The 23,096-nt window shown below is 40.6% G+C and overlaps 1 protein-coding gene across 4 annotated transcripts in view; it reads left to right on the top strand.

Annotated features, from left to right (window-relative positions):
- The window catches only part of col15a1b (collagen, type XV, alpha 1b), a 56,046-nt gene that overhangs the window by 14,897 nt on the left and 18,053 nt on the right, over positions 1-23,096 (top strand). For 2 of the 4 annotated variants that reach the window (XM_026149480.2, XM_026149478.2), the window contains exons 1-16: positions 6,998-7,852; positions 12,303-12,490; positions 12,775-12,984; positions 13,097-13,249; positions 15,536-15,610; positions 15,817-15,891; positions 16,972-17,077; positions 17,243-17,283; positions 17,430-17,588; positions 17,737-17,763; positions 17,846-17,908; positions 18,047-18,124; positions 18,268-18,330; positions 18,416-18,568; positions 22,851-22,904; positions 23,035-23,070. In XM_026149480.2, the coding sequence (XP_026005265.1) occupies positions 7,468-7,852; positions 12,303-12,490; positions 12,775-12,984; positions 13,097-13,249; positions 15,536-15,610; positions 15,817-15,891; positions 16,972-17,077; positions 17,243-17,283; positions 17,430-17,588; positions 17,737-17,763; positions 17,846-17,908; positions 18,047-18,124; positions 18,268-18,330; positions 18,416-18,568; positions 22,851-22,904; positions 23,035-23,070 (1,866 nt within the window). In that variant the 5' untranslated portion in view covers positions 6,998-7,467. Of the gene's footprint in view, positions 1-6,997; positions 7,853-12,302; positions 12,491-12,774; positions 12,985-13,096; positions 13,250-15,535; positions 15,611-15,816; positions 15,892-16,971; positions 17,078-17,242; positions 17,284-17,429; positions 17,589-17,736; positions 17,764-17,845; positions 17,909-18,046; positions 18,125-18,267; positions 18,331-18,415; positions 18,569-22,850; positions 22,905-23,034; positions 23,071-23,096 lie in introns of those variants that run through there. The other 2 variants (XM_026149479.2, XM_026149481.2) reach the window with 2 other exon arrangements.

Genomic DNA, 23,096 nt, shown 5'->3' with positions numbered 1-23,096 from the left:
TACTACATTTTAGTAGTAGATAAAAGAAAGAGCACAACTTGCTAGTTGTGGTCTTGCTTCCTTTTTTTTTTTTTTTTTTTTTTTTTTGCCTGTCCCGTTTGGCTCTTTTGCATCAGAATTGTTGTCTAAAGGCCAAGAAAGATGCCCAACGGATTTACTTTACCAAATTGACCATCCCAGCCTTGCCGTAATGGTCCATTTGATTCACCTTTTATTGTTTATTTTATTTTCACTTACTGAATACGGGACAGACTTGACTGGGGGAAAGAAGGGGAGAAAGAAAGAGGGAAAGAGAAACAGCTGAGAAGAGGGACGGGGGAGAAGGGCAAAAAACAAAAACCAACAGAACGGGCAGAGAAAAAAAAATGCATATATCAATCACCTGGATCACCTGCTGAGAAAGAAAAAAGAAAGCAAGCAGAAGAGAACAAGAGTAATAGAATAAACAACATCACAATGATATATGGGAATATGACAGTAAATATTAAATATTAAACATTATTGTGCAGCACATAAGATCAACAGAACACAGTGTGCTTTGAGGTAGGAGCCAAAAAGGGTGTAGTTTGTGGGTGTGATCACCCGTGTGTACACCTGTGAGCATGGACGCGCTTGTTTTTTGTTTTTTTAAAAGGTTCCTTCATGTAATAATCTGCTAGAGGGTGTGGGGGGGCCACACCCTCTTGCTTCCTAAGTGTTTTGTGCGTTCTATCACAGCTCCCATTAGCTCAGCTCAAGTGCTTCTTGATCACTATTCATGCTGTGATTGTGTCATTTGGACGGCGTTGCATTAGTGCACAATGTGGCAAAAGTTCAGTCAATGGTTAATGTTGCTGTAACAGATCACAACACATTAACCTCACACCAATACGTAATGTGTCGCCAACTGCTGCTCATAGGAGAGCTCCTGCTTGCTGGTGTTGTCTCTGACAGAACATTCACCTTACAAAAACGTGCCTTAAGGCCACTGCTGTGTCAATTTGGTGCTGTATAAATAAAATGTAACTAAAAGGCACAAAATCGCACTATATCAAGTATTATTTTTCTTTTGGATTTTATTTTTATCTTGCAGTAATTTTGATGGATTGTGTTGTGACATCTAAGCCAGTTAAATATCCTGGGCTTCTCTAAACTCTAGCCAATTTACTGTTTTTGACCACAAGGTGGTGGCAGAGTGCTAGCATGTGTGAACGAAGCACAGTATGATTTCAACTGCAGTGTCTTAATGTGTGGTCAATATACTGTTTCATTGATTTTATTGATTCTGAATATACTGATATTAGAAATGACACCATGTGCCCATGTGTCATAGTTATACTTGTACAGCTTGTTTATCTTAACACATTTATGTACATAAATCTACATCACTGTTTTCTGATTATTAATCAAAAGCAGGACACGTTTTTGTTTAAAATTGGCATCTTACGTCATCTAAAGAAATTCTGTAACTAAAACTGTTATATCAAAATATCCACACAGACGCATGCCTCTGTGATTTTCCTTTGTCTTTCCAGGAGACGCTTAAATGGAACTTTTTTGTAAATAAATTCCTAGTTTCATCCATGGGATTGGCTGTGACAGTAAACCAATTAGCATTTATTGTTGTAGCAGTTGCTAGGTAGAGCAGGAAGTGAGAGAGAGGTGAAGGGTGAAGGGGTTACTCCTCCTGGAATCCAGGGGCCCTAAATGGGGTCAGCATGTATAGAAAAAAGGGTCTGTAAATACTCGTAAGAATGTGGAGCAGTTCACCACGTTCGCTGTCAATAGAAAATTGTATTTAGTAGTCAGTATAATCTTTTAGTGATATAAGTTTGCATATGGTAGAATACTGCTTGTAGTTATTTGTATTAGGAAATATTCAACCATGTATACTCAGAGGCATATAATCAATTGTGTAGGGATAGGTTGTGTGATCTTTAACAGGCTGCAAAGGCTTGGTGTGTATTCCACACACCCACATCCTGGGAGCACGAGAAAGGTCGTACTTTCTCTTATTGTTTTATGGTAGGATTAACGTAGCTATGTCTGTTTTAGTTTAAGTGCTTCTTTACATATAGATGAACTGCTGGACTTCCTCACCATGTTATTTAGGGTGAGGGGGAGACTACCCTTTCCTGACCAAGGATGTACCTTTTGTGCTTTCATGACCCTTTGATCAGCAGTAACACACACACACACACACACACACACACACACACACACACACACACACACACACACATACGTTCAATGGAGTATAGGGCTTTGGAGTTGACGTCACGCCGCAATGCATTGTGGGAGCGCAGCTCCATTTTCGGGGTCTACGAATCAAAACAAACACACTGTGTTGGAACAACGACGACAAGAAACATGCTTAAAAGCAGCTCAAAAGAAAACGGACGGTATAGAGACCGATTGCGTCCAGAGGCGAAGCAGCGGTACTTGGAAAAAAAATAGAGTGCATCGCAAATCTGGACCCATTTGAAATACGGCAGTGGAGTAAAGACCCAGACGACTTACCGCCACTGTCCTACCCCGATATCTTCACGTATCTTGTTTGTGGAGTAAGCGCTTACACAGCGAACCAGTTTCGTAATTACAAGTCACTGGAGGCGCACATCCAATTTACAAATGGCTGGGTGCAAGATTTGGCTATTTTCAAGCCGCCAAACTCTGAGTACGTCGTCAAAGTAAGTCAGCTGGAGTGCACCGAGTGAAATAGCCATTTTCCACCCCCCACCATAATTAATGTTACACATTTATCATTGAACTGCTAAAATATCGTTATCATATTATATGCCCATAATTGTAAAGTACATGCAAATTAACACATTGATAATCAGGCAAATTATTAACGCCAATTTGTGTCCTTCCTGTCTCATTTCATTTATTGTCTTTACATCAACCAATCAAGTCACTCCATTCTATGTTTGATCGCAATTTCTATAACTTCCGAGACCACCAACGATGATATTATTCAGCTATAAAGTGTGATGTGAACATATTTAGAACTTACCGGAATGAAAATGTCTTGAGCACACCAACTGATATCTGGAGACGTAACAGAACTTGATATCAGCTCGTCTCACGGCTGCTATCCAGGCTAGACGCCTTCGTTTGGTCATATCCAATACATGAGCTCCTTCATGTTGCTTCCAGGTTGGGAAAGCATAAAAAGACAATCGAAACTTATTCCCGTGCCGGTCGTAAGATCGAACATTGCAGCCGACCACACAGCAAGTACGAACCATGGCTATGCTTTCGCTCCTTACTTAGACCCCCAAAATGGCGGATCGGGCCAAAATCCTTTCCACGCCCACCCCCGTGACATCACGCTCCAAAGCCCTATAAAATAAAGACCAGGGCAGTTCCTCACCGGAGTCTCTCAGTAGGGAACTGCCCTTGCTAGCAAGAACTCTGTGTTTCTCTTCTCTGAGTCTTTACTGAAGAAGTGTTTTAGAATATTGTCCTTAACATTCGCCTTCGCACATCAGAGCTCAGCTTTCTTTCTGTTACTTTTTGACAACATAAAGCCCGACTGGGGTCATGTTTGCAAATAAGCACTCTCTTTTCATTTACTGTTTGAATGTGGCCAAAAGGCTCCATTTGGCATCAGCTCATTGACTCATGTTTCTGATGCAGTTGCAACACTTACATTCTTATTACAACCACTAAGAGATAATAGTCTAATTTATAACAATTTCTGATAAATTTGCAGATTTGTACAAGTCCTATTTTACAAGCTAGAAACCCTTATCCAAATCTACAAACCAAGAGTTCAGGTGCTAGTTAATTTCAGGCTAGTTTAGGCATTGTTATTACATTGTTTATTACATACATGTCAGTAAAAGTCTCATTCACATGATGGAGCCCTACTCAGAAAACTGTCAGATTTAACACTCTCTGTGAAACTGGATTAAGGAAATAAGTGTTTAAAGTTCAAGTTTTTAGAGCACGTTCAGCAACACCTTGTGCCATTACACATTCAGGCCCCATCTTATCTTAATGAGTAACATAAATAACATAGAGCTGGATCAGGTGACCCCGAATCCTCCCTTAGTTATGCTGGTGTAGGCTGCTGGGGGATTCCCATGTTGCATTGAGTGTTTCTTCTTCAGTCACCTTTCTCACTCACTATGTGTTCATAGACCTCTCTGCACTGAATCACACTTGTTATTAATCTCTGGCTCTCTTCCACAGCACGTCTTTATCCTGTCTTCCTTCTCTCACCCCAACCAATCACAGCAGATGACCCCGCCCCTCCCTGAGCCTGGTTCTGCTGGAGGTTTCTTCCTGTTAAAAGGAAGTTTTTCCTTCCCGCTGTCATCAAAGTGCTTGCTGATAAGGGGTCATATGATTATTGAGTTCTTCTCTGTATGTATTATTGTAGGGTCTACCTTACAATACAAATACTGTTGTTGTGATTTGGCGCTGTGTAAATAAAGTTGAATTGCAGAACATGAAATCACTGGGTTAGGTAGTTGGTTGGATTCTGCTAACAGGCTTAGCAGACTTAGCATAGACATGAGTTTAAGTTAACATATAAGTGGAAAACAAGGAAACAGACGAAAGAAGTGGATAACATTAATAAAAACAGTACTTTCAACTATGAGTTCAAATGAAGTATTCTGCTCTTTACTACACAATGCATTGAACAATACTGTAATTCTTGGGCGTTTCTTTTTTCCCCTTGGGTGGTCTTTTTGCTGTGACCAGCCAGACATCCAACCAGTAGGAGAATAGCTAAGAAAAAATCGATTTGATTGACAGTTTCTGGTTGCCATTTTTCATTTTAATTAGTTCAACTACATAAGAAAGTCTGTGATTGATGTAGCTACAGTAAAAGCTACTTGTTGATAGCCACTGATACTTGGATAAAACACTGAATAACAGAATTAGGTTCTTGTTCAACTCCGTAAGTAAATCACACAACACATGGCTGAGACTTGAGGTTTTTTGAGTTACATTTGTTACTACAGCAAAACGTCTGTTTTGCTGTAGTAACTGGTTGGCAAATGGTTTCTTTATCCTCAATAAAAATGTGACTGAAATATACAGAATCAAATGTTTTTTAGCTCAAATAAATAATCACTTCCATTCTAAAAAAAAAAAAAAAAACAGCAAACAGTACAAGTAAACTCAAACCTAAACAAACATCACAATCCAGTCATTACCACCAATCCAGCCTTTGTCCTGGACCTCACCAAACATTTACAGAGACACAACACAAGAGAACAGTCATGCCTTTGTCATCAGCAACGTGGGGCCCCTGTCCTCGCTCTGTGATCAGTGAGCGGCAGCAGAGTGAAGTCCAAACCTTTTATCGTGCAATTAAGAAACAATCATCATAATTTTGCGTCAGGGAGCAAATGAGCGCTTGCTATTAAAGGTGAAGCCATTTTCCTGCTTTTACCCAACAGCACCATTCTCTGGCAATGGTGATGGAAATTTGAGCTTTTCTAGTTATAGACACATACATGAGAGCACAAGTCAAAAACTAAGAATGAGATGTAACTACAATCAAAAACATTAGTATTACACGAATAACTCATTGTTTCTGAATAAGAATTACACATTCAATCTCTAAACCGCAGTCTTCTCACATGTTATCTAATGTTACATAATATGAATATTTGATAATTTTCTTACTTACAGTGGAATGTATGAAATGTATGTAGAAAGTGACCGAAAAACTATGTGCCAAAGGACACACTGAAGCAAAGCTTTCCCTCTGTGCTCTTAAAAGAAACCTCCCTTCTAATGCCTCTGCAATGTTTTCCCTCCTGATTCACCGTAGTTTCATTTAGTATGATGATCAACAAAATTGGGGCCAGCGTAGCACCAGATATGGTCGGGCTAAGTTGTAAGAGACTCTCTTTAAAATAGTGGTGAAATGTGAAATTTTGAAAAAATGAATTCTTAACCAAATAAAATAGTTTTTAATGTTAGCGTGTTGGACTACAACTTGCATCCTAAACAGTATTAAAGCTTTCTTGGGATGTTCTCCCCCCTCTATGAGCTGCTAGTGGTTTGGTCCACCCCAAAGCAGCACAGACAAAAATAGTTTCAAACTTGATAGCGATGGTGAGGACTTAGATAACCACTGATCATGCTCCAAGACAGAACAGGGAACTATTATGTGTAAAGTAACTAAGCAAAAAGTTCTTCTTATGCCTGTATAGCTGCTGATATATCATAAAAATGTTTTTATATAATATATAATAATAGTAGGCTATCCCAAAATAGTGAAAAACAGAGACTGATTCAGCTGCAGCTCCAACTCTAAATAAATAGATATATTTATGTCAGTGAGAATGTAGAGCAAGCTGAGCCTTAAAAGGCATCCCTCAAAGCTTTACTAGAGGTGTTTTTGTAGGTTTGCACAAACATAAATCTGGCAACAACAATGCAATATTTCTGTGGGTGATATTTATGGAGTGTGTGGTCCAAAGGCTTCGCCACTGCTCTGGACTCTACACCACCCAACTAATGACAAAACATGTTACGGTTACATCCACTAACCAGTTTCAGCTATCTAAATAGTTTTGTTTTGTAAAATGTCTCAATAATTAAAGAGAAAAACATTATTAATAACATTATGAACTTGACAGATAATTGAGGTTCACATTAGAAAAGTCTGCATGTCAGCCGGTCTTCATGGTGCACTTTCATGCTACTTTAGGAAGGCATGTCTTCATAAGCAAATGATAAGAATGAAGTTTCTGAGTCCCTCTGAAAACAGTCTGGTTGCTCCACTTGTCCACAGTATGATGTATCCTAACCTCAGTCTGATGATGGAGACCTGAACACCTGAGCGCTTACACAGACATGCAGCGCAGTATGTAGTTATATTTCATTAAAGGCATGTCAAACACTTCCTTACTGATACATGTACTTTTTAATTTGTCACACACATGCGGCCATGGGGATGATATTTGCGTGTAGACCACATGGTTGTGCCCCACTCCCACTGTGTTTCTGCTTTCTAACAGTCAGTGTGCGTCATGACTTTTAGACCACATGTGTGATCACAGAAATGGCAGTAGATGCACGGAAGGAGGTGGAGGATTGAGGCCTTGTTAACGAACGCTCTAATCTTCTTGTCTGTGAGGCAACCGGAGAGAAAAATCAAGTCAAGTCAGCTGTGGTGTAGAGTCCCCCCTCCAAAGTAGGGGGAGTCAATAATTACACAGAGAAAAAGGAGGGTGGGGGTGTGCAGAGAGGAGATGTCAGGGGGGGTGGAAACAGGGCAGGAGAGAGAGGTCATAACGAAGAGGAAAAGAGACAAGAGAGGCAGCAGGAGACAAACGGCTTGTTTTTTCACTTTTTGTTTCGTCCCTCTGGATCACCTGGATTACTTCTGCTCTCTGCAGAAAGTAACTTCTCATAATTGGACCCTCAGCATCTTCCTTGCCTATATGTTTGCATGTGTGCAATATCTGTGCTCATACAGATCAGAGAGCATCCACCTGAGAGAGACGCAGGCAGATGATGGAACCTGCACACCTCTCCCTTGCACTCTTCTTCCTCGTCTTCTCTCCTGTGAGTGGCCAGTGGTGGAGTTTGTTCTGGGGAAATCCTAAAACCACCACCATTCCTCCTTCAGTTACCTCTCCGACCGTGACGTATCCAAGATTTTCTGACACCCCGGGCACAACGCCAGTGTGGTCAGTAAAAGTGGACGAGGTGCTGGTGAATGCTGTGGAGGGTGTTCACACAGAAGGGTCTGTTTTGACCCCCACTCAGCCCAGCTCAGGAGTGTCACCGTCTGGTTTCACTACTGCAGATCACTGGACATTTCCTACAGGGAAGACTGCAGGTGGAGACAGTAAAAGTGGGTCTTCGGACAAACCCCTGAAACACTGGAGAAATGGTGAGTTTAGCGGGTGTTCTAACTTCTGGGAGGCTCCATTGTGCTCCATACATTTGGGACTAGCCATTAGAGAAATCCGATTTGGTTAGTGGTCAGACTAAAGATCCAGAGCTGCTTGGCTTGTTTTTAAATAAGTTGTCTTATTTCAGGCAGTGGCTCATTCACGAACTGGCAGGTTGGTGCTTTGATCCCCAGCTCCTCTGATCTTCAGTATACTTGATATTGAACTTGTAATTGCCCCCAGATGTATCTATTGGTGTGTGTGTGATTGATAAACTACACAAAATGAAACACAGAAAGACTGTGAAAAATGTTTCAGTGTTACTTGTGCTGTAGCATTAATAGTGGTCAGTAAATGCTACATGTGGCAATATTTCATAAAAAAGCAAAGATCTCATTTATCATCTCTTAGACTGGAAACGAATTGAAACCAAAAATGTTACGTGATATATCCTTGTAAAGGCTGGTTTATTTGTAAAACAGAAATTAAAATGTCTTTAAAGTTATGCTGTGACAGTCATTAGCTTTGGTTTGGTTTTTGCTAACAATGAAGTGTGTAAAAGACGGGATTTAACCATCAGTACTCCTGAGCAAAGCTGGGTGATCAATATATCCTCCAGTTAACTGTTTGTACTGTTATATATTACTACTTACGTGACTAGTTTCCAATAACAACAGCACCAGGTAACCATTTTCTGCTTCTGAGTGACTGCAGAGGAAGTTATGTTTCAAAGCATCGAGCGGGTAATTATGCATAAATGTTCACACCTCAGATTCTCTTTATTTGTTTACTGGGTCATGTTGATGGTTCAGTGGTTGAGTGGGCCTACACAGTCTTTCCATCCTGTCTAAGTGTATCTCATAAAGGAGAACAGAATCCCTGCTGACCAGTATGTGATCTAGTCCTAGTCTATAGTCTGAGACGTCTGGAAAGAGTGGGCCAAGCTACAGGAAGCTTTTGTGTGGCATGCGAAGGCTGAGGTGGGTTTAAAAGGTTATGCATGGTTAATATTGGTTTTTATAAGTCTGCAAGCTGATTAGGCGTTCATGTGGCCAAGATGAGGATTAGGTTTGAGAAGCAGGAATAAAAAAAACAAGATGACCATGATTAAGATTTGAAGTTCACAACAACAACAACAACAACAACAACAACAACAACAATAATAATAATAATAATAATAATAATAACAATAATAATAATAACAATAATAATAATAATAATAATAACAATAATAATAATAACAATAATAATAACAACAATAATAATAATAATAATAATAATAATAACAATAATAACAATAACAATAATAACAATAACAATAACAATAATAATAATAATAATAATAATAATAATAATAATAATAATAATAATAATACTGTATGATTGTCTAAAATGCTAGCTGAGACCTGAGTATTAGGTGAATTAATGCATTTATTAATGATGACACTTTGATGAAAATATTAAATTAGTGAAATGAGGAGTAGTAACAAAAAAACAATAAAACTAATAAAATGTAATTTCAAGAATCATGAGTGTGAATGTATTGAACCACCATGGACGAGGATCATTCTGACCCTGTCCTGTTAAATAGTTAAATACTTAATTTACATTTACAAATTTGTTTGATAATAACTCAGATTTGACAAGGTATATAAAAAAGAAGGTATGAAACACACTGAAACAGATTGAAGAGCTTGTTTTCAAATTAAGCTCACAGCTGGCTCCAATAAAACCAGAAACATAATAAATGAACTGTTGTAAGTTTATCACACGTCCACGAGTACCTCTGCTTCACAGGACCTGCAGCTTCAGTCTCATTCACCATCCACACTGCTCCACCTCAGTCTGCAGTCAAAATGAGCCTCTTGCTGGTTCTAGTGTTAATCACTTTCATGTGATTAACACAGGATTTGTTCATGGGCACTCTGGGAGTTATTGTTGCACAGGTATTTACTCTGATGTGTCCTGGGCATTGGTACAGGCTGAAAAACGGCATTAACTGAAATACTTTATACAACTTTGAGCAAATGGGTTACTATTTATACATGCAGCAGACATACAGGAACAAATGTAAGGGCCAGTTTTTGTCGGTCCAACATTTTTTTAAATTCAGATGTTTTTTGTGTTTTTTTCACTCGCTGGTTAAAGCTCTGATTCACATGAGATTTTCCTGCTGCTAAAGTTTTATGCTGAGGTTAAAATAACAAAACTGTATTTATTTGTGTCCTATTCATTCATTCATTCATTCATTCATTTATAAAGCACATTTAATAACAACAGGGAGCTGACCAAAGTGATGTACAAAATAACAATTAAACAACGACATTAACAACAACAACAACAGGTAAAAAAAATTAAAAGAAAATTAGGATAAAAGAATCGGTAACTCTCATACAGTTTCGAAAGTCAGAGTAAAAAAATATGTTTTAAGATGCGATTTAAAAAGAGTGACAGTCGGGGCCTTTCTAATGTGGAGAGGTCATTCCACATTTTCGGTGCCACAACCGCAAATGATCTCCTCTATGAACCATCCTAGACTTATGTAAGGTAAGGAGGTGATCACTTGAGCGAAGGGCTCTTATGCAAAACTCAGATGTCCAGTGACCATTGCTCAATTACAGCCATTGCTAAACTGAAACTGAATGACTCTCCATCACCTGCCTGTGAGTTTTATTTCAGTTATCAGTTTTAATCCATCATAATTCTGTTTGTTTGGGGATTCTGTTTTTATGCTGACAGCATATAAACAGCATTTTGTCCTGGTGTAGAGACCTGAGTAAATCTGGTCTTTAGAGTGCCCCGATCATGAAAACACTAATTAGAATCAATTCTATACCTTACAATATAGGAAATTAAGTCATTATATTAACTGTTGATATAGCACCTTATTTTGAAGTAACTGGCTGTGTGTAATGGACAGAGAAGTAGCTTCACACATGGACAACACTAATCACTTGAAACCGCTCGGCCTGTCAAGCAAGTACATTTTAATTAGCTGCACTATACCATCATGATAACCTGCTGAAGTTCATCAAAACTGGTGCAGAGGTCAAATTAAATTGCAAAATAGACAAGATGGCTATAGCGACTATGACATTACCCTTTGGTTTAGGAGTCTGCTTTAGAAGTCTGAGTATCTGCGTCTTTGCTGTCACCACTGAAAAGCCTTAACTGGCCTGTGAAGCTTGGTTAGCAAGCTGTATTCATAAACTATACAGATACAAACCCAAGAACCAAGACTAAGTGCTGCTATTTTCCTTCATCAACACTAAAACTACAGCCTGGCTGTAGCACACAGCAGGCTGTTTTATCTTTCACAAAACGCGTAAGGCAATAAAAGTAGCCACGCATCTCATCTGCCCAGTATTGAAATGGATTCGTTTTGTCTTTTTTAAGTGACCTTTTTATAGTTGTTATGAAGTGAGAAGCCACCCATGGAAACCAAAATAGTTTTTTGAACTAGTCTGCAAATATGTATTTTAACAATGAAGACTGGCTCTAAGTTACTGCATTACTTTGCTACACCCCAGATGTCGTCACTAGGACGTCTAGCTGTAAATTCAGTTCTCCCATAGCAGGATACTAATGCTTGCACATCTGGACTGGAGGTGTGTGGGCTTGGGTGTGTGTATTTGTTTGCAGGAAGAAAAGTGTAAATGTGCAAGGGTGAGCGGTGCACTGAGTGATGCATACACACAGTGGCACACATACCAAACCCTCTAATCAGGTATGTTTCCTCTTGGCCAGGCTGATGAATTAGAGAGCCCTAAATGTTAATCTGTCTGATCTGGTGTTTGTGTGCGTTCACATGGGTGACCTGTATGTTTGATCTTAAGCTTATGCAGATCTTATACACGTGCATGTAAGTGACAAAGATTTAGATAACAGGGACGAGCATGCCTGGAATGCTGAGGTGAGTGTCGCCACGGGAGACAGGCCTCACAGTGAGAGGAATCAAGGGAATGTGAAACCGTCTCTTCACATATGCACCAAGCACTCTAATTGCCGGTTATTCTGTTTCTGAGGATTATGTCCATACGAGGCAGAGCAGTGAGCCGTGGTGGGCAGAGTCTGGATCAAATCAAGTCAAATTAACACCGTGTCAGGATCACAAGTACCTCTCCTCCTCACTTTAAGTGGCGAATTAACCAGGAACACACAGGGCAGACAAATGGGATGAAGATGGAGGTTGAGACATTAAAACAAGATAACTGCAATTTGGATCAGGTTCATCTGCACTTAAGGCTAAATATTGCAGTGTGTGTTCAGAACGCTTGCCTTTAAATATAATATACTACACATTTAGGATTTTTAGTGTCTCTGGGAAGGATTTGAAAGAATAAAACTTGAATGAAAAATGCAGCAGTGTGTTTTGTCTTGTTTTCTATCTCTCTCACTCTCCACGTACAGCATTTATTAATATATACTATTCCTGTCTGTCTCTGTCAGAGCAAGGCTCAGGAAGTTATCTGAACCTAACGGACTTAATTGGCTTCCCCCTCCCTCCCTCTGTGTCCTTCACTGCTGGCTTTGAGGGTCATCCAGCCTACAAATTTGGGTCTCAAGCCAATGTCGGCCGACTCACCAAAACCTTTGTGCCGGGATCGTTCTACCGGGACTTTGCTATCATCGTCACGGTAACCCTACAATCTTCTAGCCTCCTTGATTGTCAACATGCTCAGTTGTCATAACTAAAGATATGACGGTTTATGAGGGCGAATGCCTCCTTGTGTCATCACCGTGTGAAATGTCGACATTAAAGCAAGACTCATATGTTTGTCCCTGTTTAAAAACTGTGAATACAGAAAAATATCTCTTTAATGTTTTCATATACTCACTTATGACTGAATTTCATGTGAAAGGGATGTGGAAGCAAAAGCTTAAAGTCTTTTTTTTTCCTCACACCATCGTATTATTCCAGGTGCGCCCAGCTAGCCAGAGAGGTGGCATGCTCTTTGCCATCACAGATGCCCAACGCAAGGTGGTGAAGCTGGGTTTGGCCCTCACTCCAGTTCGCGAGGGCCTCCAGAGCATCTTACTGTACTACACTGACCAGGAGCAGGCCTCCCACAGCCACAAAGCGGCTGCCTTTAGCGTCCCGGATATGACTGACCAGTGGACACGATTCACGGTGAGCTTCATCCAGGTTAACGACAAAAGATAAAAAGACTCTTCCACTAAGATGAGTGGTTTAACTTTGTCCAAGTCATTGTGGACTGACGTCTGTTGTCTCTGCCTGTCAGGTGGTGGTGGAGCATAATGAGGTCCGTCTCTACTTGGACTGTGGAGAGGCCGAGAGTAAGGACTTCCATCGTAGGCCAGAGAAACTCACCTTTTCACACAATTCAGGCATTTTTGTAGCTAATGCAGGAAGCATGGGGCTTGACAAGTTTGTGGTAAGTGAAAGTTTAATATTAATGTGGTAACCGAAAATGAGAGAAAGAACGAGAGAAAGAACTATATATTTTCTTCTTTTTTTCACATTTAACTAGCCAGTACTCTAAATAAATCTGTCTCTAAATAAAGACCCCATATCGATTTTGATGGTAAGAAAGGGAAGCAAAAACTTCCACTGACCAAACAGAAAATGTTTGAAAAATCTGCCTGATTTGAGATGGAAAGACCTAGAAGTAATTAATTTTATGCAGTTTTTCATTGGTTTGGTTGAACTGTTTCCTCGGTAGAGTGAACTGTTCTTGTCTCTCTTTGGGAGACTTTTCTTAATCATAGCGTCAAGATGTTTGGCCAGTTTTTATTTATTTAGGACAGTTTCCACATCCTAATGCAAAATGAATACACGTTTTTCTGGACTGGATAAGAATACAGCCAGGCCTACAGATCACACACAGAGAGGAAGTGAGAGGGGAGGATACATGGGGGAGTAAATCAACTGCAGATGAGGAAGTTGAAGATATCAACATGGCTTGGTTGTGGTGTGATCAAAGGCAGACCGTGGAGTGCTGCATCGTGATAGGGCACAAATGCAAACTTGATGTCATTTCTCATTCAGGAAAAAAACAAAACAAAAATGTTTGTGTGCTTGTCATTGAAACAAATGTCTGTGCAATGTCAACTCCGACGTTTCCAGAATGAATACATGACGTTCTTTGGCCAAAAGGAATGAAAATCTATTACAAAAGCCACTTTGACACATGACTTCTTTTCCATCTCAACTATCTCCACACAAAAAGAAAAGATAAAAAATAAAAGAAATACGAGCTGGGAGCAAATTGCTGTGGTGAGACACCCTTATCACCTCACTCTGCTTCGTTCAGTGTAGCTTGACTGTCTGAACAGGTTATCTGAAGCATGATGGCAAAATATGTGCACGCTCAGCAGCAGTACGTGCACTCGTGCCCATCTGGGACAGTGTGCATGCGTGTGTGCATGTGTGTGCGTGTATGCGTGTGTGTGTGTGTGTGTGTGTGTGTGTGTGTGTGTGCGTGCATGTGTGTGTGTGTGTGCCTATTACCTCACATTTTGCTGTGATACAGTGTGTCTGGTATCACTGTCAGACTTTCTAAGAGAGATCCACAGTCCTGAATAGAAGTGCTGTGACAGAAGAATAGAAGCTTTAATTTTTGTCAAATATTCCAAACACTGATCACTGAAACTAAAGTCAATTTTTTAATGCTTCAGAATAACTTCCCAATTATATGTCAGAGGTATTTCAAGATGGCTGCTGAGTGGCAAGACAGAGTTTTTCCTCTGTCTATTCTAATTACAGCAACTGCATGTAAATATGTCCCCACCTTTTAGACTGAGGATAGTCCATGAAACATTTTAATGGGGACTGTTTAAACAGATAGCTCTGGATGACTCACAGCTCACAATAATCTCTGCTGATTCCTGCACAGTCCATCATTTCCTCCACTGTCTGAAACGAGCAACATTCCCTTTCAGCTAACTTTCCTCTCACTGGCTCTTTCATACAAAGAACATAATTTATTCCAGGTGGGCGGAGCTTTTATGCCCACAATCAGAGCTGTGTTTGAAATGACCATACGAGGAGTCTCAGTGAGACAGCACACTACACTTGGGATGCAAGTGTTATGCAGTGTTGTGCATAATGTACATATGTTGTGTACATTTCCAAATAGTTATGGACCTAACTGCATGTACAATGTAATCAGATGACAGTTATTATGTTGCCAACAAATCACACAAAGAAGTCTGTAGACCAGTAACTAGATGGACACTTGGAGTGCCTGCATCACGATTTTAAAGAAAGTGATCCAGTTCACACCAAAATGTGACGTGTTATCTCTTTGCCCTCATCTCAACTAAGATTCATCAATCTTAAGGCATAAGCCAGTGATTCCATGACCCATTTTTAATTAGATTGTTAGTCTTTCTCTTAAATGTAGCTCGAGTTACTACCTATGATGAATTATGAGAACACAGAGAAATGAGACTGAAAACATATCTAATGTTTGGTGGAGGAACTCTAATATGACACCTCCACAAAGGCAGCATCACTGCTTTGTTGTTTCATTTGTGTTATTATTTGGTCTTACCAGACTGATGCTGAGGACACAACGGAAGAACTAATTCTAGCACTGCTCAGACAGACAGAAGCCCAACGGTCACAGCAGTCACCGAACTCCCGTCAGTCAGCCAGCACAAGCCTTCCTCTCCATGCAGTGACATGTTTCACATTTCCTTTGTTTTTTCCTCTGCAGGGTTCGATTCAGCAGCTGGTCATAAAAGACGATCCAAGAGTGGCTGAGGAGCAGTGTGAAGACGATGATCCTTATGTGAGACACTCCGTAACTTGTTGCTGAAATGCAAACCTTTCTAACACAAAGCCACAGTCTGCCTAGCGATATTTTAAAATGCTGTAAAAACTTACATGTCAATCCACAGCTCCCCCTTGTGGTTAAAATTACTGGTTGTAAGGATTTGTGCTAAAAGGGTTTTTTTTTTTTTCACCAATGAATGTATAATATGACGTTTGATAAAGGCCTCGGGGTACGCCAGTGGAGACGAGGCTTTGGATGACAGAGAGACAGAGAAAGACCTGAGGAAGACCGCACAGGTGAGAACGCCTGGCTCAGCACGGGTTGGCTGGTGATGGCTGGATGGATTACTTTAGTCCACTCCATCCATCAGTGTGTGTGTGTGTGTGTGTGTGTGTGTACATGTTTAGACATCTTTGTGAGGAAAGAAAATTGGCATACGATACCTGTGGGGAGCAACAGTCACTGATGGGGACAAAATGTCGTCCCCACGGGTTTGAGGCATTTTTGAGGCTCAAAATGTGATTTTAGTGTCAGGGTTACAATTAGGTTATGGTTAGGTTTAGGGTTAGGGTCAGGGTTAGCCATTCATTTTTATCGGTTAGGTTTGGGGTAAGCGGATAGGGAAAGCAGTATGTCAATGAGATGCCCTCACTAAGATATGAAAATGTGTGTGTGTGTGTGTGTGTGTGTGTGTGTGTGTGTGTGTGTGTGTGTGTGTGTGTGTGTGTGTGTCCGCTTGTTATGTCTGGAGCTTAAAACTAAAACTACACTCCATGTCTGTTTGCACTTGTAAGAGTTCAACCCTATGCATTGTTTTGGTGCTGTCTTTCATCCTCCCACAACCTAAAAGTCAGTTTGACCCCAAACATCTCTGAATTAAAACTGACTTTGATGCTTCAAAGAAAACTGGCCTTAATAACCTGTTACTACAGAATGGTGGAGTCATGGTAGACCCTTCTAGTCTGGCCTGGAGACACTATCAGCAGCAGAGTAGAAAAAGAGCAGAACACGATGCTGGTCTTTTATTGTGTTGACGTTTAGTAATGCTCTTGTTTTGAAAAATAAAATAATTCATCTGAAGTATACTAAATGAAAAATCAAAGTGCTTTCTGTTAATAGTCTCATTCACCCAATTCAACCCCATTAACCATCCCTAAATACAGTCACTTCTTTCATCTGTACCAAAACCCTTTATCTAACTTTCACACGCATTCACACTTTTGCCTGAGGACACTTCAACACATGCACAGGAGGAACAAGAGAAAGGAGGACCTTCTAAGCTAATGTGGAAGAGCAGGTTGTCACACTTACAATGGTGGGACAAAGACATGGTGCACACACGAGACAGAATCACAGCCATTTGTGTCTCTTGCAAGGAGGAGGGTGTTCCCGTTAGTGCTCCGCCCACTGATGCTCCAGAGGAGTTTGAGGACTTTTCTCCTCACACGGGTCCAACAGAAGCCCGAGTGGACCTGATGACAGGTCTGTAGCACAAAGTTTTGTTCCTGTTTATTCTATGAAAGCTTCAGTATTTGAATTATGAACTAAACCTTTATCATATTTACTTTTCTAAATGTCCTCTCTCTATGATAACGTAAGCATACGCTGTCTGAAGTAAAACTGATAGACGTCATATGCTGTTTGCAGGGCTACACCGAACAGAGGAGGCGGGAGAGCAGCCACAGGGTGTAAGTTGGAGCGTGGGCTTTCTTGCCTAGTTGTCTTATTTTGAAGACAGTGTTGATCAGAAGATAACAAATGTAGCTCCAGTGTTTCAGTTTATTTTCCCTACAGACACAAATAACTTAAAGACTTCTTGATTTCAATTTTAAAGGGTGATGTCAGGTTAAAAGGAGAGCGCGGTGATCCTGGCCCGCCTGGCCCACCTGGTCCACCAGGTCCTCCCAGTGTATTCAGAGAGACTAAGCTTGGAACATCTGGCCCACAGGGACCACCAGGATCTCCTGGGCTGCCAGGAAAAGATGGACACAAGGTTTGTGTGTCAAAAAGAGGGTTTGTGTGTTTTTCCTTCACCATCTTTCGAAGAACATCGAAGATTTTTTAAGTGAACTTTAAACTCACGAAGTAATAAGTCTTCTTGCACCACTGACTCTCATGCTTCCTCGTGCTTCTGCTTTCAGGGAAGCAGAGGCGATAAAGGAGGTCCAGTAAGTTAAACAGCACTATGTCTGCTTGTTTGTTTTTTTCTGTTTCAGTTGCTACGCTCACTAATTATATTTTCATCGTCAGGGCCAAAAAGGGTCTCAAGGATTTCCAGGCTTGAACGGAGAAGTTGGAGCTAAAGGAGAGAAGGTCCAGCTAATGCATCCATGTTGCATTTAATTAACTGTTACTCTTTATTCCAAATGTAGTTTAATTTTATGATACCAAATAAAAAGAAAAAGTTCTGCCTTTTTCTTCTGTACTTTACTCCTCCCTGCCTCCTTACAGGGAGACCCGGGAGTTGGTTTACCAGGCCCCCCTGGCCTTCCTGGACCCCCTGGACCCCCCAGATCACGCAGTGTACCCGTGAGTAACAGTTTATGGTTTCGCTACTTCCTCCCAATATGTGTCTGCTCAGTATTGTCTTGCATTTTAGCAATGATATCAAATGTAGGCAGCATAAACAAGACATGAATACAAAGAAAAGCATCTTGATGAATGTGTTTTAGTATGGACCAGATGCCCTGGGTTCTGGGTTTGAAGACCTGGACAGCGATGCAGACCTCATCCAGGTAAGAGAAAGGACTAGTTAACAGATGCAAGAGTCTGACAGTCAATTATGGCAGTGAAAAAAAATCTAACATCTCCTTCCATTAGGGTCCTCCTGGTCCACCGGGCCCTCCAGGACCTCCTGGTCCCCCTGGACCCCACCTGTCCTCATCTGCCACCATTGAAGGACTTTCTCCTGGGCATGCTGGACCACCTGGTGCACCTGGCAGTGATGGCCTTCAAGGCAAACAAGGAGTACCAGTAAGTTAACCTTCAATTTAAGTGAAAAATAGATGATTTGTTTTAAATACAAAAACCTATGTAATACAGGAAGTGCAGAATTATTAGGCAAATGAGTATTTTGTCCACATCATCCTCTTCATGCATGTCGTCTTACTCCAAGCTGTATAGACTCGAAAGCCTACTACCAATTAAGCATATTAGGTGATATGCATCTCTGTAATGAGAAGGGGTGTGGTCTAATGACATCAACACCCTATATCAGGTGTGCATAATTATTAGGCAACGTCCTTTCCTTTGGCAAAATGGGTCAAAAGAAGGACTTGACAGGCTCAGAAAAGTCAAAAATAGTGAGATATCTTGCAGAGGGATGCAGCAGTCTCAAAATTGCAAAGCTTCTGAAGTGTGATCATCGAACAATCAAGCGTTTCATTCAAAATAGTCAACAGGGTCACAAGAAGCGTGTGGAAAAACCAAGGCGCAAAATAACTGCCCATGAACTGAGAAAAGTCAAGCGTGCAGCTGCCAAGATGCCACTTGCCACCAGTTTGGCCATATTTCAGAGCTGCAACATCACTGGAGTGCCCAAAAGCACAAGGTGTGCAATACTCAGAGACATGGCCAAGGTAAGAAAGGCTGAAAGACGACCACCACTGAACAAGACACACAAGCTGAAACGTCAAGACTGGGCCAAGAAATATCTCAAGACTGGTTTTTCTAAGGTTTTATGGACTGATGAAATGAGAGTGAGTCTTGATGGGCCAGATGGATGGGCCCGTGGCTGGATTGGTAAAGGGCAGAGAGCTCCAGTCCCACTCAGACGCCAGCAAGGTGGAGGTGGAGTACTGGTTTGGGCTGGTATCATCAAAGATGAGCTTGTGGGGCCTTTTCGGGTTGAGGATGGAGTCAAGCTCAACTCCCAGTCCTACTGCCAGTTTCTGGAAGACACCTTCTTCAAGCAGTGGTACAGGAAGAAGTCTGCATCCTTCAAGAAAAACATGATTTTCATGCAGGACAATGCTCCATCACACGCGTCCAAGTACTCCACAGCGTGGCTGGCAAGAAAGGGTATAAAAGAAGAAAAACTAATGACATGGCCTCCTTGTTCACCTGATCTGAACCCCATTGAGAACCTGTGGTCCATCATCAAATGTGAGATTTACAAGGAGGGAAAACAGTACACCTCTCTGAACAGTGTCTGGGAGGCTGTGGTTGCTGCTGCACGCAATGTTGATGGTGAACAGATCAAAACACTGACAGAATCCATGGATGGCAGGCTTTTGAGTGTCCTTGCAAAGAAAGGTGGCTATATTGGTCGCTGATTTGTTTTTGTTTTGTTTTTGAATGTCAGAAATGTATATTTGTGAATGTGGAGATGTTATATTGGTTTCACTGGTAAAAATAAATAATTGAAATGGGTATATATTTGTTTTTTGTTAAGTTGCCTAATAATTCTGCACAGTAAGAGTCACCTGCACACACAGACATCCCCCTAAAATAGCTAAAACTAAAAACAAACTAAAAACTACTTCCAAAAACATTCAGCTTTGATATTAATGAGTTTTTTGGGTTCATTGAGAACATGGTTGTTGTTCAATAATAAAATTATTCCTCAAAAATACAACTTGCCTAATAATTCTGCACTCCCTGTATATCACTGATGGGATTCTGCAGACGTATGCAACTGTCCAAACATGCATGGTCCTGTGTGGAAAAAGTAACGCAGTGAAGACGTGTTGTCTGTGGTGACACATCACACTTCTCCATCTAACAAACCTGTGGACAAATCCAGGTTTGGCAGTTGTAAGGATGGCGGTACTTGTCTGGAGCTGCTTTGATTTCCTGGACGACCATGAATTCTGCTCTCCACCAGAAAAAGAGAAATTTCTGGCCATCAGTTTATTCCCTGAAGCTCAAGCTCACTTGGTTATGCAGCAGTGCAGTTATCCAGAACACACCAGCAAGTCCACCTCTGAATTGCTCCAGAAAAAAAAAGTTTCTGTAGTGGACTATTCAAAGTTCAGAGTTAAATGTGCCTGAGATGCTTTGGCATGACCTCAAACAGGCTGTTCACACTCGAAAATCCTCCAGTGTGGATGAATTAAAATAATTCTACAAAGACGGGCGTGCCAAACAAAGAAATGCTCTATGGCAGTAATTGCAAAGACTTGATTACAGTTTGTTAGGTTTAGGGGGAAATTACACAGGACCTGGAAGACTTGGTTAGCTGTTTTCATTTAGTAAAGAAAGTAATTTAAAGCTGCATTTTGTATTTACTTAGGTTATCTTTGTCTAATTTTAAAATTTGTCTGATGATCTGAAGAATTTAAGAGTGACAAATATGCAAAAAATGAAGAAATCAGAAGATGCTGTATAGACACTGGACAGACACCTCTGTTAGTATAACAGTGCTACATCAGGAGACATTATTATAGCCTATAATATTTTTACATAATTGTTTTTTTCATATGTTCTGTTTTACTATATCTTGTACCTTCACATTTTATTTGGATTATTTCTCATTGAATTTGCCCCGAGCATTGACTTTTTTCTCCTTTTCCACCTTCCAGTCTTTGCTCTGATTTTATGTAGTGCAACAATTAGATTCCACCTTTATTTTATTTCTTAAATATTGTCATATTGTAGTGATTTGCATTTCTGTGTTTATATAAGCCAATGACCGTTCTCTAACTGTCTCTCTCCATTTCATTGTCCTTTATCTCCACAACCAATCTTTATTCGTACCTTTATTGTTCCTCCTTCTTATTCCTACCTGGAATCTCTCCTATTTGTTTCAGATGGTTGAGGATTGGTTTAGTGGTTCTGGGCCTGACGGTTCAGGTTTGAGCTCAGAGTTCTCCGCTGTCCTCACCTCAGACTTCGGCTCTAGTTCTGGTTCTGATTCTGACTTTGAGTCAGCATGGGGTTCAGGCGAGGTATACTGCCCAGTTTGCCTGGAAAACCAGCAAACAAAGAAAGGCAGAATTTCAGTCAGCGCTAGAGCATTGAGGTAGACAACATTTAGCTTTCACCGTGATAAAACGGTGTCAAAGCAATAAAGATGAACCTTAGCTAACTACCCTAATGCTCAGGCACAAATGACTGCACATTATCTCCAACTACGTTATCTTAACTGCTGGCTTGCTTGTGCTAAAGCTGAAAGTGATCATCGCTGTGCCATGAAACCCAAAGTGGTTCTTTTACTTTCAGTTCCAAAATTGTCATTGCCAAGGAAAAAAAATCAGCATGACATTTTACTCTATATGATGACAAGCAACTGAACTGAAAGGATCTGGCCACACTCTTATTGCTTATAACCTCATGCTTCTCTCACTGCACATGGTAAAGGAACTGCTCTGCCTTTTGCACCAGTCACATTCATTTTTTACTTCTGTTGGCTGATTTTTCTCAGGGATATCAGGGATATATAAACTACTGTATATATATATCCCTGCGTCTGCTACTAAAGTTACAAATGGGCGATTTCTACATGAACCAAACAGTTGGTTAAGTAAAGATTTGTATGTGACAGTGCCACCAAGGTCACGTGACAAAAAGCTCTCAATATTATCAGTTAAACGAAATATCCTGGACTAGATTAATGTGCTGGATTGATGAACAAACAGAAATACATATTATAGCTTTAGTAGTAAGCAGTCTTCTCTTGGATCAGCTGGCAGTGAGTGTGTTACCAATGAAGTCTGAGGTTTTATGGGTCCATCAGTGGGTTGGCACAGAAACACTGCTCTGAGTGGTGCTGCTTGATTAAAGGGATATACTGAATGTATCATCACTTCAGCTTGCTGTTAGGTGATGAAAAAAGAGGCGATAAAATCATCCTCGCCTATATGGTTGATGACATCGATCCTTCACGCTACAGCACATTTAGCTAAATGGCAAACAGTCACAAACACCTTGATTGAAAATTGTTCAATTTATTTGTATGTTGCTGCTTTGAATTGTTTGTGCCAGTTGGACAAATAAGAGGCAATGATATAAACAGCCATTTACCATTGTCTGCGTTAAAGCAGAACGTTTCGTATTGAGGTTAAAATCATCATTTAGTGCAGAGCAGTGTTGGCATGGATGATATTATCATTTAAGGAAGCTGAAGAATCGAACAGCTTCCAAACATTCATGTATTCCTTTAAGGTGACGAGGGTCACAGTTGCACTCTGGATTGTTCCTGTTGGAACAGCCAAAGTGTCAACACACAGCGACAGTATGCTCCCATACTAGCATACCTATGACTTACCACAGCTTTATTTCTCTACACTCTGCATGTGTCTTTCTATATTTCCAGGGTCCAGCAGGAAAAGCTGGTCCTCCAGGTTCACCTGGGGCTGCAGGCGAGAAGGTATGAACACCAAGAGCTAAAAGAAAAGACATCTAACCTTATTGCCAAACTTCTGCACATTTTTAGTGTAGACAGTCTTTATTAGTAATGATAGGTAACTAAAGTATATTAACTCCTTTACTTCCTTTAGGGTGAGCAAGGCCTACCTGGGCCTCCTGGGCCAAAGGTAATTTATACTACTCAAAACAGAGT

Source organism: Astatotilapia calliptera, chromosome 18 (genome assembly GCF_964374335.1).
Source record: "Astatotilapia calliptera chromosome 18, fAstCal68.1, whole genome shotgun sequence".
Classification (NCBI taxonomy): domain Eukaryota; kingdom Metazoa; phylum Chordata; class Actinopteri; order Cichliformes; family Cichlidae; genus Astatotilapia; species Astatotilapia calliptera.
The sequence above is the reverse complement of the archived record's forward strand: the minus strand, read 5'-3'. Positions and strand labels throughout refer to the sequence as shown.